General features: G+C 39.9%; 1 protein-coding gene across 3 annotated transcripts in view; it reads left to right on the forward strand.

Moving 5' to 3' along the window:
- Positions 1 to 2,137: 2,137 nt before the first annotated feature.
- The window catches only part of phf14 (PHD finger protein 14), a 69,104-nt gene continuing 55,183 nt past the window's right edge, over positions 2,138 to 16,058 (forward strand). For all 3 annotated transcript variants that reach the window (XM_041053659.1, XM_041053660.1, XM_041053661.1), the window contains exons 1-4: positions 2,138 to 2,215; positions 4,816 to 4,926; positions 6,188 to 6,903; positions 8,210 to 8,342. In XM_041053659.1, the coding sequence (XP_040909593.1) occupies position 2,215; positions 4,816 to 4,926; positions 6,188 to 6,903; positions 8,210 to 8,342 (961 nt within the window). In that variant the 5' untranslated portion in view covers positions 2,138 to 2,214. The remainder of the gene's footprint in view (positions 2,216 to 4,815; positions 4,927 to 6,187; positions 6,904 to 8,209; positions 8,343 to 16,058) is intronic.

Genomic DNA, 16,058 nt, shown 5'->3' on the forward strand with positions numbered 1-16,058 from the left:
AAGTTTACACCTGGCCTCACAAACTTTATCACATTCCAATTTCAGACTCACGACTTGTCATATTCCCTACAAACACAATCTGGCTGCATCACAGGCTCTGTGTTGATCAAAGCAAGGGCAGGAGAGAAAAGGATGAAAATGCTGATAGGGATGATGACAATGATGGCTACCATGATATCCCCAAAGTGTTTTGATGCAAGCTGATTAAAAAAAACTACCTCCGCTCTCCAGCACAATACAGGGCCATTTGTCATCAAGCAACGACAGGTGTAATCATCCTTTTTGCTTGCCTGCCCCATCAGTCTTCCCCTTACCATGTATCAGGATCAATCTAGGCTCATTTATTTTAATCGTTTCTTATTTGCTAAATTGGCAAAGTCAAAGGAGGACAATAGAAACAAAGCGTACAGATTTATGCAACTGCATCCTTCTAAGGGAACTTTCCCATTTCTTCAGTTTTCAACTCAAAAAAACAAAACAAAACAGAATTAAAAGAGAAAATATATCCTGGCCATTTCTAGCACTCAAAAATCAGATCTGTGACAATTTTGGTGTCAAGGTTGTTACAAAATATTTAAAGTTAAAACATCCATTATATCCTAATAACATTTATACAATATTATATCCATTGGTTGTTTTACTAGATACAACTGTACAATCTATTTGTGTGACCTTGTTGTAAATGTATAAATTCAATTATATGTTTATGACTGAAGGTGGTGTTATGCTGGATGACATTATATTGTTTCCAGTTTTTTTTTTTTTGCCTTTCATTCATATATATGATGGGTGCAGAATATTAGAAACACTTCAGAAAGCTTTATTGCTGTGTGGAAAGTTGTGTTGTTATGTAACACACTGTGTTCATTTAACAGTATTATTTGGCTAAGATGCTCATGAAGAAATTTGTAACGTAATAACTTCTCATTTACTTCTTATTATCTTTCTGCTGTTTGTAGTGCTTTAACTCTTCTCCTTCTCCCTTTCCTTGTCTTCTGTTGTTTTTGTATTGACATGTTTTTCTGTCCTTGAACATGGAGTTAAACACCAAGTTTTCTGAGCAAGGAGAACCTGAAAAGCCTGGATATGTCGTGTATTTGATATCTGGGTATTACTTTGTTGTGGTGCCAGCTAATATTGAGAGCTGAAATTCTGTATTTCACCTACAACTACTGTTGTACCAGCCAGGTGAAAACAACAAGATAATACAGATTATAGTTTTTCTTCATTGCTGACACAGTTTTTTTTTTTTTTTTTTTTTTTTTTTTTTAGTGTTCAAGTTGCCAGGTACATTAACACTTTTCTCCAAACTACACCTTATCTTTTTACAAACCTAACACAAACATACCATAATGATACACTGCTGTTAAACTATTCATACACCACCATTTTGAAACCTATCCTACAACACAGCACTCAGCAATTAACAGCTGTCACATGTTAATGCTGCAAATTTTGGCAGATGTACATTCAATGTCAGCAACACAGCGACATTGCAAATGGAAGAAGTGCAACAGAATAACTATTATTCAGCAGAAACAGTAAATTAAAGAGCAAGTGATGCCTCTGCCATGCTTATTTTTTGTCTTTGACTCTACACCTTCAGTAATTGGGATGTTGCAGGTCTATACCTGTAACCTACATGTTAATGTATCTCTTTGTGAGAATTATACTTCTACAATTACTGAGTATGTTTACATACTTTCTTTGTTAATAGTTGTATGTCACTGTGTTGAACACCAATACCAAACTGAAGTGCAGTAAAGAGATGCTCTTACAATTTATAAGCTATTTGTTGCTTTTTTTTCCACTATGAGCAACCATGTGACATAATTGTTCTTAGTAGCAGGTGGTGACAGTATTGAGCATTAAGCTCTAAGTTATACAGTAATTGTAGGTTGTCTTTCTAAATGCTGATGATTCCAAATGTGGTTCCCAAAACAGAAAGGAATACATAGATATACTCCAGTATAATATTACATTTTATACAAATCTATAAAATTAAGTTTCTAAACTCAAATGTTAAATCATTCATAACATTATTAATTCTTTTTAAATAATTTCTAATGCAGCCATCCTGTGGCTTCATCCTTAACTGTCCCCATGGTAACAACATCCAGTCGTTTATACGTCACAGCTGAGTTTTCCATTGTCCACATAACATGCTGCTAAAAGGAGACCTGCCTCGTTCCTTGTAGTAAAAACGTACCACAAAGTGAGTGCTTCTTTCCACACTGTAATTTTCCTCTAACATTCAGCACGGTTTGCTGAGTGAAAGTTAGATTTGCCGGCGCACCGGTTAAACAACGCTATTTCCTTTCTCGAACTCTTGCTAATTAGCAGCTAGCCGGCTAAGCTAACCCAGCTATGCTTTGCGACTAGCACTTTGTGTTGCTAATAATGCTAATACTGCTTTGTTGTACGTACACTTTTGCACTTTTGGTTTGTTATTGACAGTCTACCCTGAATCTTAAATGCTACTCTCACACTTACGTCTGTGTGATGCAGGCTTAAGGATTTACATAACAAAGCCGTAATTTTGAAGTGAATGACTGCAGCTAATGCTAGTCGCTATGAACCACCTTTTTACCTTGCTTGGTAGACAAGGATGTGAGGTGGCTACGCAACTGCAGCAAATGTGAGGTTGTTTGACGGCGACAGAATTACTGCGTACACTCAGACTTGTTGGGTGAAATGAGTCTGTGTGGTTAATAGTGGTGGTAAAGGCAGGACGTTGCTAACAGCATTGTAGCATTGCGCAGCTTTTTGATAGCTGCACAAGCGCAGCGGTGCTCTTTGTTTGCTAACAAGTTGCTAATGCTAAACGCAATGTACAGGTGAGGAGCCTTCGTGAATCTCATATTTGTCCTAGTTTCTGTGTCGGAGAAGCTGTCGGGTTGAGTCCGTTTAAACTTGTTTCGCCTTTCTGCTGTTGGTGCTGGACTTATAAATACATATTATAAATATAAGTTGTCTTTTTCTATGGGGAGGAGGGTAAACGAAACCCAGAACCCCTTCAAATCAGTGACAAGAACTAATGGAAAAAGTGCTGTGAGGGTACAAACTCTGCAGAGCAATAGTCATCAGAGTCAGAAACAGGCAGAAAAACTGTAAATGTTTGGCTATAACGGAAAACATTATAAATACCATTCTGTTCTTAAGTCCACACATAGGTTACATCACTGTAGTGCTGCTCAAGATGCTGTGTATTATTTAGGTTTACAGTAATGATAAACCCAAAGACTAAGAGATGAGATGAGATGCAGAGATCAGAATATGCCTGATGCTGTGCCACTTTTTTCTTGTGTGTGTTATATGTGGATTCTTAGTGGTATCTCTGCAGGTATGCCACTTAAGTTCTACTGGCATGTAGCACTTCTAAACAGAACAGCATGCTGCTCATGTTCTACTGGCAGGTACTAATTCCAGCTGACACACAGTTTGTATGATTTGTCGCTGCTGTGGGTCACAAATGGCAGACATTGCTCTCCACCATCATATACTATATGTATTTCTTGTCATATGCCAATTGTTAGTGATGTGTCACCTCACTTTGAAAAGTATTATCCTGCTGCTTTTTGCCTTACATATTGCACTAAAACAAGAAAGTGCCATTAGTGTTTCTCCTATGCCTCATCCTCATCCTCAGTCATATGTTGTAAAGCCGATGATTATGATTATACATTATGTGGAATTAAAGTTTCTGCTCAGTCATGGTGTAAAGTAAATGTCATATCAGAGATATGATTTTACCGGATCAAGTCAAAGCAGTTTGTTTTGTTTACATGCTATTTGTGTTTACATGCTAATGTTGCTAACATTGGTCAGTGGTGTTCACCATTATGAAATAGCATACTGAGAATACCAGCTTTGTGGTTGCTGCTGTTTCTAATTGATCGTTATTAATTACATCCTTGATTTTGCCTTTGAGTGTGATAAACAGTGGAGATTTCATCAGTCCAGTATGTCCGGTTAATGACTTTCAACCACAAAGGTCTGTGTTTAGCTTCAAAGGGCGTCTTTTCTTTTTTACATTCCTATTCTGACATCAACAGCACAAAATTTTTTTCTTATTCAAGGGTTCTCAACCTTTTCTCTGCTCTCGTTTACACAGTTTTTCTGCCACCGCAATGCGCACAGTTGCAGTGACGTCCACTTTAAACGAATCTATGGGCATTATCGCAAAATGTTGTGATTATGTGTTTGCTTCAAATGTAATAAGTAACACACTATACCAGCATGTATGCTGCTAAAAATGACTACTAGGGGGTGGTATATGGCATGCATACTGTGTGGCAGTAAGAAGACGTGTATGTGTATAGGAAGTGTGTTCTATTACCTGTTCATCTAATGTGGTAAACCAGTGCACGGTTTCAGCAAGACTTGAAAAACTTATTAAAGAAAAGTTTAGTCATAGTTTTTTAGTTGACTGACAGCTAAAGCAACCATCACAGAACATAACAGTCGACCTGAGTCCAAATTTAATATTTTTAGTCTAAATTTGAACATAATTTCGGGTGTTGATTAGGAGCTATATACATATATTTATAGAGGATTGCAGAATTCATATTTATTTGATTAATCTCTATTTGGCAATCTGTATTTTATATTAACATCAATTTGATGCATTGAAGCTCGATCTCCCTCTCATGTCAGTGAGTGGGAGTAATCATCTTTAGGTTTCACTTTGATTACAGGTTTTATATGCTGATTACCATCACTGCACTAGGAAATCTAAATGTGTTGCCTTGCTGCATGGATATCACAGCTTTCTCAAACTTTGTTTTCTGGTTCTGTTCACTTCTCCTCTGTTAGTGGACCGCAGCTTGAAGCGCCGGCAGGTGAAGCCACTTGCTGCCTCTCTCTTAGATGCCCTGGACTATGACAGCTCAGATGACAGTGACTTTGAAGTGGGAGATGCCTCAGGTAAGCATGGTCTTTAACCACATCGAGCCACCATAAAGCTACACTGGCTGGCTGAATGCCAGTCATTCAGCTGGGCCTCATCAGGGTTGGGAACATTTATTTCAAACCCACAAGTCAAACCCAACAATACCCAACAATTTACTGATGCTTGAATTGTTTGTCCATTAAAAACAAACAAGTTGCACAACTCTCCTCCATTATACCAGGATTTCTCCGGGCCTGTGACCCTGCGGCAAAAATGAGTTGTGGGTTCACAACAGCACACACGCACGCTAGAAAGCATGATGGTGAGAGCAAGAAATACATAAAGCGCACAAAACGACTGTCCACTTTCCTTTCCTAATGCCTGCTCAGTAGGCGCTCTTGTGGTGTGGACAGTCAGGACCCTCGCAGACTTGGATAGATGACAAAACCTTCGTGGCCATATGGATGCAGAAACCATGAGCTGGCCTTAAGCCCTGAGCCTCTGAATGGGCGTTCCTAAGGCTGCTCCCTAATCAAGATTTTCTGAAATCAATGCATTGAACCGGATCATCTTTAGTATATTCATTTGTCATGTGCTTGTGGTTCATTAGTTCATGCTTATTCCTGTTTTTCTCAGCATCATTACTGATGTCTTTTCTTCAGTACACCATGCCTACCATACATACATAGAAATACTGTCTATTATTCATTCCCCTGCCTCCCAGTGCTCCTGCCGGGCTGCTGACAGTGCTGTCAGCCAAACACTCAGTCACACTGGACGGCAGTAGGGAAGGTTGTACCCATGTCTGGTTTACAAGTTGTTTTGCTGACTTAACTGAAAGTCAGCACTGTAGCTGAGAGGGTTGAGTCGGCCAAAAGACAAAAGCTGCCCTGCCTCTCACTGTCCAGTGTCTCCCTGCCCTCCTGTTCCATCACCCGTCTCTGCTAACATCACACTTCTTTTTGTGGTTCGGTCATTTTGAGACAAGACTCTGTTTGTAAGGTTTACAGTCAAACCTTAAACCTGCACTGCTGCAGTATCTGCAGCAGTGCAGGCTAATCTGATAACATTCTGAGGATAACACTGAGAGAGTGTTTCCTATAGTGAGTCAAAACAAACACCAAGGAAATGTGCAGTATATTGATTTCTTTGCTAAATTAATTTTACTAAATTAAGTTTACTTTAAACACATCTCTACACCAGGTCCCTACGGATGCAGGATCACAAACCAAGCCTTTCAGATTGACCCTGTTGCTACTGTTTTGATACAGTTGTTGTTGTTTTGTGTTCTTATAGGGTCAGACGGCACAGGCAACGGCAGTGATGAAGAGGGGTCTAAAGCGAGCGCTGCAGGTTCGGAAAGTGACTCGGAAAACGCTGGTTCTGCAGATGATGGTATAGATGAGGAGGAGGCCAAAGACTTGGCTGGTGAGGACAGCTTAATGGAAGATGAAGAGAAGACCAAACAGCAGCCTTCCTCAGACAGCTCCACCAAAGACACCCCTGCTGTCACCCCACTTAAAGGCCGACGCAAGAGCAAGAAAACATCAGAACCTGAGCCTGCTCCAGCTGCAGGTACTGCCTCGACTTCCGGGTCTGGCAGTGTGAGCACTGAGGAGAGTCAGTCCGAGCCCAAGAAATGGAATTTCCGCAGGAACCGTCCATTGCTGGACTTCACCACCATGGAGGGGCTGAACGAGATGGACGATTACGACAGCGAGGACGATAATGACTGGAGACCCACAGCAGAGAAGAAGAAAAGCAAAGCAGCCACCCAGAAAGGAGGCACAGAGGAAGAGGATGGTGGCAGTGCTAGCGATGATGACGACGACGATGATAACGACGACGATGATGATGAAGATGATGACGATGACAAGGAAGATGGTGATGATGACAACAACAACAGTAGCAGTGATAGTGACAAAGAGGTGAAGAAACCAGTGAAGAAGCCGAAGAACACTTTTGATGAAGAGCTCACTAATGACAGCATGTCCCAGGGAAAGGGCAACGAGGTGAGTGCAGCTCTGGTCTCACAAGGGCAGACTGATGACCCAACAGATGTTTTATCAAGCAAGATTACTGGCTAAGCCAGCTTTGCTGGTGAACATAGTGGAGCATTTAGCAGCTAAAGAGCGAGCTATTTCTCTCATGAGTTGGTGGAGACTAAAACAGAGCTAAAGGACATTTATATTTTTTAATGTTTAAATGTTGCAGATGTTTAATATTTTGCATCTTACATATATACATAAATGTATGCATATGTACTTTACATCATTCACACTGGACCTGAACCCAAGATGATGTGATTATTAGCAGAGCGCTGTAAAAGGTGGGCTGACAGAGGAGTTTGATGGCACCTGTTTCATCACTTGTCTCAGTCTGAGTTCACAGCTGGTCTGAAAGATGCTTCCAGTGGTTTTCTTTGACTTGATTTCTCTCAGCATTTTTGTCAGACTTTGCTTTAATGTTTTACTTTTCATATTATACCTTTAATTGTTCATATTCTGTGTGTTTTTATGTGTTTGTATGTTATAGGTTTATATGTTTTTATGTGTTGTTATATATTTGAACTCTTTTTCATTGTGTTAGGTTTTGCACAGCAAGCAGTGCTTTTCTGAGCCCCCTTTGTGAAACACCCCCCTCAGTCCACACAGCACATTCAGCTGTGATCAGTCATGGCCTAGAGGTTAGAGAAGTGGGTTTGGTACAGAAAGGTCACCGGCAAGAAAAAAAATGTGTGTGGGGGGAAATGAATGAATAGCACTTCCCCTCCCTCAGCATCCATGACTAAAGTGCCCTTGGGCAAGGCACTTAAAACCCCACTTCTCTAGGCTGTGTATATGTGCTCAATGCTCCTTATGTGTGTGTGTGTTCACTGTTCATGGATGGGTTAAATGCTTAGGTCATTTTGATTTTGGAAAAACTGACGGCCTAATACTGCCCCGTTCTTGCTTTACTGTATAGATTAGTTACTGGATCTGAGGTCAGATCAGAGGGATGGGGTTTTTATGATTAGATTAGATTTGATTCAACTTTATTGAATACACATGTAAATGTACAAGGCAATAAAATGCAGTTTAGCATCTAATCTAGTGCAATAAGCAGCAAAGTGCAGAATATACAGTTACTACCATATGTACATGAAAAAGGCAGTGCTATAGACATAATATACAGGTGAATGAATGCTATGAAATGTATGTACAGTCTCAGTGGAAACTATGAACATTATTTACAAATGGATATATATATAATTTTTTTTTTTTTTTTTTTAAGCATTAGTGAGTGACTTTACCGTTTCTCTGTTTCCCGATTCCTCAGGATGCCTTGTTGGACCGGTCCCAGACCTGGAGCACTCAGCACATCCTCATCTGCTGCGTCTGTCTGGGAGACAACAGCGAGGACGCAGACGAGATCATCCAGTGTGACAACTGTGGGGTGACTGTGCACGAAGGTAAGCTGCAGAGCTCGGTGTATCACTGTGCTGGAAGAGATTCATACCAGGTCCAAAAACTACTGAAAAACAACTAAAAAGTGAACTTTGACCTCAGCCAACCTACTTCTCTGCAAGTACATTAATGCTTAAGAGACTTATCTGAAGTCGGCAGGCAGTGCATACTCCCAGGCTGTGTATCTACTAATAAACTACCAGATAAAAGTCACTTCTTTATGTTCTTTACTTACTTGACTGTACTACCACTGCACTTTTTTTTTTTTTATAGTTTCAAGCACTTTTTTGACATAGCGGTAATGGTAAGACTGATATTATTGTCGTCATCATCATAATCATAGAACAAGTATAGATACTTGCATTTAGATGCAGTTGGGAAACACTCTATGTGGCCTTGCCAGCTTCAAGCTCACTAAACCCTGGATACATTTTCTCAAAGCAGACATTTTGACATGTCATAGCAGGAAGAGCACAGGTGTATTCGATAATGTTAATGCTGCGGCAGCATTCCACATGGGGAAAGTCATTGCTAATGTTATTAGTAACACCTGTGCTTTTCCTGTTATGATGAGTCAGAATGTCTCCTGTGAAGAAGGTCTGTTGTCCCATGTTAGAAAGCAGTGCACCCACAGAGACAGGGAAGGAGAAGACTGATAGCAGTGCAAACATCAGGGCTCGACAGTGTGAGCATTTTGCTCACATATGCAAGTGGAAATTAGAGTGTGCAAATTTGGGAAAGTTATTTTTATGCACCGGAGCGAGCGACTCTTGGTTCCAAGGGATGTAAATTCTAAGCTGTTTCTAAATTTGAAGAGGACCAAGAAAATTTTATCGGTAATTGAAGAGACCAGTGAGTGAGATTAGCGGATTAGAAAATAAGGTTCTTGTGTTTATGATGCGTGCAGCCTCTCGTCTCAGTTTGTCTGTCCTCTGCTCTCTGTGGTGGTGTTTGACCCAGGCTCAGCTCACAGACAGAGAGGCCACAGAGGAGCAAACCATTCTGTTACTGTACGTGCAACAAAACCTCCATGAGTAAATGCCAAAAAGACACATTTCTCAAACTCAAACAAAATGCATCTGAAAAGACACAGCCTGTGTAGATACTGACACAAAGGTCTTGTATGTATTTCACATGAGATCCTACATGCTGCTCATGTGACGCATCCTGTGTAGACAGTTACGTTAATAACAGCAGAGAGTACATTTGTAAATGTCACTATTTTCTGGTAACATGAAAGGATGAATCGACTTTCTCTTCAGGCTCGTCCTGTAGCATCCTGTAGGATCTTGGGATTTTGTATTATTACACCAGGACCTGTGTAACAGAGGTTTTATCAGCTGAGTGAGTCTGACTGTTTGGAAACAAAATCAATGACTTTGTGAGTCACCTCTTTTGGATTGGAGCGCTCCCAGACACCCAGAGTTCAGGCTGACCATGTGAGGTGGATCAGTGTGACGCCTTTCAATCATTTCATTTCATTTATTCATTTATTTCCCCTCTTATTTTACTGATGTAAAGGCGATAAACAGACCAGACAAGACAGACAGACGAAAAGAGCTGCTTCTTTTGATATGAACTGAAAATGTTCATAAAGTACAATTATTCAGCTTTACCAGACATCCACTGGTTCCAGCTTCTTTAAGCTGAAGATCTGCTGTGGATTTTGGTTCCGAGCAAACAAAAACTTTGACACTATAACTTTGGGCTTTGAGAAACTGTGGTCATTATTTTTCACAGTTTTTTTATTCTTGACATTTCCTATGTTAAACAATCAGTTAATTGTTAAAAGAAACTTCAGGTGAATTGATAATTATTAGTATAATTATTAGTCATAATCCACATTTTAATATAGATGACAAAAAAACACTAGTAGTTCAATTTGATGTAGACAGTCTTAAACACAACAGTCAGCAGCTGCATTAAGTTATTTGATGCTTGACCTGTACCTGTCATATCATGACTGCAGCTTCATTCATTTATTTATTTAGAGAAATGAGTCAAACTGTGTTACAGTAATTACACTCGCAGCCATTCCAGACTTCACTCCAGTAACAGCTTATTGTGCATGTCCATGTCTCATGTTTTACTCTGTAAGACTCATGTTTTAATGTGGTTTGACTCAGGAATGTTCAGCAGGGGGCCCGTTCTGACAGTTGTGCGAGCAGAAGCGCCACTGGAGTGTGTCCTGCCATAGAAAACAATATTCACGGTCGGGATGCATCATATTCTGTTGGCGTGTGTTGACATTTAACACAATGATCCATATGATCTAAGGCAAACAGCAGCACTTGGATTGAATCCCCTGTTAATTGTTTTTCCTTCTTGACGTGGTTGGTGTGTGACATTGTAAAATTGGAGACTGCAAACATTGGCAGGTAATAGAGAGTTAAATAACCAGCCACCAGCTTCGCATGTGTCTGTGATCACACTTAACACACTGACTCACAACTTGCATTTCACTGACACAGTCCATCATCATTATGATCGGCTAAACTTTGGACACCTCTGAGGTGCAAGCAGGACTTGTCAGGTTATCTCATGCAGTCTAACACACACACACACACACACAGTAATGAAGGGTGGGGACAGGCCTAATCACCAGTTCTCCATTGGCAGACAGAGATATTAGAAGCAGGTCTTAAATTTATCTTGTTCATTTGGTTGGTTGATATTTTCTTCCTCTGAGACGTGTTTAATCTCCCTGAAAAGACACAGAAGGGAGACTAAGTGGTTTGCAGTGGAAGCTTGAGAGAGAGAGAGGAGGAGGAGGCAGCGGCAGCACTCGCGGCCCGTTCTTATCTTCCTCTCCAAGGACATGAATGGTGTTCATTTTTTCTGGGGCAGTAAAATATGGAACTGAATTCTAGCAATAAGTTTGGGATTCCTTTGTACTTGTGCTCACAGTGGAGAGGCCTATTGTGATGTTGGAGGTTTAATTCAATAGCTCAGCTCTTTTGTTTCTTTCTTTCTTTTTTTTTTTTTTTTTTTTGTACACACGTGACACTGCATTGTTAACTCCAGTAATGATTTAGTGAATATTTCTCAGTATTGTGCAACATTATCTGCACAGTGACATTGTTGCACACATTTGGGTTACACAACAAAGCCTCACTAATTGTTAAATTAACTAGTAACAAAATGATAATGAAACCACCTTTTATTGTACTTTAAGTCACTGTAGTTGTTGCCAGTGCAGAAACATGCTGTTGTTTATTCACAGGCACAATTTTATTGTTTCTGAAACTGTAAATTCAACTCAAACCAACAAAGATCTTCCACTGATATATACTTAGATGTGGTGCTGTTGTATCTTGAGGCTTTGTGGTGTTTCATGGTATCTGGCCTATTTAAATAGTCATGATTTAGTTTATCCAGGTTTTGAGAGTTAAGTTGTTGGTCCCATAGCTGTTCTGAATGTCCACACTTGAAGGCAGAGTGACGGGCCTTCAGTCACGTCCTCCTGGCTGCATCCTGCTGCCTCCCAGAATCTCAGTTACATGTCATTATCCAGCTGTGACTCAGCAGTAAAAATGAGATCTCAGAAAAAATAAATAAAACTATGGCATGAATATTACAGACTGGAAAAAAATTACTTGTCTATGTCCATAATCTTCACAGAGTCTTTTATCCTGTATTATGTCGTATTTCTTGTTATTTTCATACAGAGAGTGTTTGCATACTGGCTGCTGACCCATATTCCTCCCACTTCTTCAATTTAGTAGTGTTAAGTAATGCGTGGTCATCTAAGGTGGCGTTAGCAGTAATGCATTCAGGCCTTCCCATGCATTTATTTTGAGAGCTGAGCTGGAATTTCGCCACCTTGAGATTTAGCTGTTTGATTATGAAGAACTGCTCTGCTGAGGCAGGGTACTTTGACCTGGCACTGAAAGTGTGTCCTTTTCTCCACTAAGCACAATTGCTGATGTGGCCATGTTTTTATCAGAAATTTAGTTTCTTTCAGAATTTCTGGAGCATGCATCTTAGTCCATGGACTGATATGAAAATGCTTGGGTAAACAGAGGTAAACAGTGTGTGTGTGTGTGTGCTGGAAATGGCTGGAGTATTTTAGTTGATGGTGAGGCAGTAGCTTCTGCAATGAAAATAAATTCTCTGGGTAAACTGGCTGGTAATGGTACACCAGCTTTTAGTTAATGCCAGGACTAGTGCTGTCCATTTGTTGGACAGATAACAGTTATACAGATAACATGAGTATTCATGATCTGGCAGGAGTGAGGGATAATACAGTAGGAAAAAAAGAGAACAAAAACAGCTAATGACAATGCGGCAAAAATGTGCGTGCCTGCATAGGCGGGTACACTGCTTGTCTCACACACAGTGACTACCTGGCAAATTCGCCATTATAATAGCCATCTGCCAAGAGACAAGCACACCTGGATTTTTAAAGGGAATGGGAGATGGCTCTCTGATTGGTTTGTTGCATGTTGCACCTGAAACACACCTATGATTGATTAAGAGATTAAGTACAACTCTGACCTTTTTTTTTCTGTCATTAACATAGTGTGCTCAGATTGTTAAAGTTTCATCCTATGCAGCATTCAGGTAACCTCCGTAAAAAGCTTCAATCTTAGCGTGAAAGATTCTGTTGAAATCAGCACCTGAACAGTTACAAGTTACAGTTACAGCTAACTAACCTGTGCCTGCAGAAATCTCAGGTGAATGCAGCTTAAAGTCTGACTCATGCTCTTGTTTGTTCCAAATAATGGTAACTGCTAATTTATAGAGATGTAGTCTGTCATGGACAATTTGCTCCCAGTCTGGTGTAAATACCAACAGAACCATTTCTTTGGCTCCTCTGTCGTTACTCTCTCCCATCTTTCTAACCAGTCTGCCCTGGTAAAAGTCCATCAGGGATGACTAACACTACTCTGACTTTTCTGGTGCAACCTGTTTTCACCACATGATCATTATGGTTGAATGGAACACAGGTGTTTCAACATCCAGCTGACAACTTCTTTCCATTAACAGAAAATTGGGCAACAACATTTGTTGAAGTCAAATTATTGTTTCTGGTATTTATCAAGCAAAAATTCGATTTGCTGCTTTTCATGGCTTCATATCATTGTAAACGAAACATTGCATAGCTCTGTTACAGCCCTCTTAAGAGTTACTAATGACTTAAGAAGAATGCAGAGGGTGGCACGTGCCAGCTATCCAGCTATTTCCTTCTTATAAAGCCACTGAGTTTAGTATGCTGTGCTCTCTACGTGACTGTCAAGTTAATGTCAAAGAAACAGAAGATATTTCAGTTGCTAACTGTTGGTCACTCAAAACAAGCAATTTGGAGACTCCATCTTGGGCTCTGGGAAATTGTGAGGGGCATTATTTCTTATTTTCTGACAGCATATAGACTGAATGATATGGATCGACTGCAAACAATTCTATAAGTGGCTTTAGAGTTTTGGACCTCACTGTATATTGTGACAGCTTTATTTACTAATTTGGCTGCTTGCGAGCTGTATACTCCTGATGCTGGAAATAATATCATGTTGGCTGTAGCCACTTAGCTAGCTACTACAAAGGAAATGCCTACATACAAAAGAGCATTTAATGTTAACATCTAAATTGGGCTTTGATTTTTTTCTCCTCCTCTTTTCTCTCTGCTCGTCCTTGCACATCTAAAGGCTTGGATCTCTTCATTATGAGATAATGTGAGCTAATTATTATTGAAGCGTCCCTCCAAGTCATCCCAGTCTAGCATTTGCCATCAGTCAGCCAGTGTTGCGTCCCAGACTTGGGCTATACAGTTGTGCAAATGCTACCCATCATCCTCCACTTACAGCATGCACAGTACAAGTGCAGTACAGGGCAGAAGTTAGGAGGAGCAGCAGTGTTTATTCCATCACATTGTCAACTTGTGACTGACAGTTGATGAGCTGCATTATGCTAATTATTGTAATTAAAATGCTGTTTTTGTTGATAATGTTACTGTAACCATGATTAATAAAATTATGTTAATAGCATTGTTTCCACCCCCTGAACATAATTTTGCACCACATGTCACCTATGCCACGAGTCGGCCCTGGCTGAAAGGGTGTACTAGTAACACATTAGCTTGTTTTATCATCGCATCAAGGTTAAGACAAGGTCAAACGAGGAAGGACTTTGAGGTAGAGATGAGAGATGGGCTGTCAGTATCTGGAGCCGCTCTTGATGCTTGACTCCACTGCTCCTCTTTGTTCTTGTGTTCGCACCGCTGTTCGGACACCATCGCTCCTTCTCAGATGAGAAGAGAGTCAGACATGAAAGGTAGACGCGCAAGACCTGGGTGAGAGATCAAAAGATGGAATCAGCGGGTGTCCACAGAGGACGCATCTAGACAGGGCACAAAGAGGAGTCCTGATCTTACTGGTCCGCCTATTGATTATCAGAGTCTCTCTAGTCGTACGTGCAGACATCATTATCATACCACAGGTTCTCATTTTGCTTTCCTTAGTCTTTGACTGTAATGCCAAAGAAGGCCCCATCCAGGTCTTTTATTTTGTCAGGACACAGGTTTTGCTTATCAGTGATAGTTTGCTGTAGTAAAGATAAATATTAATAATACATCACCGTCTTCCTTTTCTGGTCCAGTGATGTGGTGTTGAATTTTAGATTCAAATGAGAGTGATATGTACTTAAATGCACCATAAATGTATTTATTTGCCCAAATGTGGTCTACTTATTTATGCTAGCACTTTATTTGTTCAGTTTCTGACTAGAAAAAGGATAAGTCTGTGTTATTCTCTGTTTTTGTTGCTCTCAATAAAGCCAGTCTGTCAGGACTTTCTTACTTAACCCACATTTGGTGCAGAAATATGTGTGTGTGTGGGATTGAGTCAGAATAAACTACAGTGTATGTGTTCACGGTAATGATGGAACATGTCACCCAGTGCAGCAGTTTTGCTCACTGATGTGTTTTTAATACCTTTTGGACAACAAAGAGGCTCAATGGCACAGACGAACAGGACGCAGAAGGGATTTATTAACATAAACAAGACTATAAAACATCACCAGCTTTATCCTGTAAGGAGACACTGTAGATCATATTTCACTAAATAACAACAACAATAATTTGAGTATACTTTTACTTACATGTCTCGGTTTGGTTGATGGATGAACGTCTCCCATTATCTCCCATGTATGTCTATAGTACACGTAGCTGTGCGCTGTCTTCAATCCACTGTATCTTTCACATGTTTAAAAAAACAAGCACATAGCCATTTTTAAGATTTATTGATTAATAGAATTTTACAATAACTATCTGTGATATTTTATTATACCAATTAGGATAAAATAAATTTAGACAATTTGTAAATTCTTGGGAAACCTCTTTATCTAGCCAAAATGATTCTTTTATACTGAAATGTCTGTAGTGTTTGTGAAATGTGTGCATTGAATATGTTGATGCATCAAGTGTAATAAGTGGAGCAAATCATAATACTGCAGATTGATTGATTAGTTTGCTGATCTTTTCTCTGATTGTTTAATCTATAAAAACAGTACAAATTGAAATGTGCCAAAGGTTTGGTGAGAATTTCTGGTTACGGACACCCACACAGCACTTAAAAATACAACATTTTCTCCAAAGCAATTCAGATTGTTTGTCCAACCAACAGTCTAGAGTGTTCAGCTGGGCTGAGATCTGAGACCATTCAGTGGCCATTGTGCTCTGTGTGGAAGCATCTGTATTCATCTTGTTTTTCCACTTGTTTATTCAC

Source organism: Toxotes jaculatrix, chromosome 13 (assembly GCF_017976425.1).
Source record: "Toxotes jaculatrix isolate fToxJac2 chromosome 13, fToxJac2.pri, whole genome shotgun sequence".
Lineage (NCBI taxonomy): Eukaryota > Metazoa > Chordata > Actinopteri > Toxotidae > Toxotes > Toxotes jaculatrix.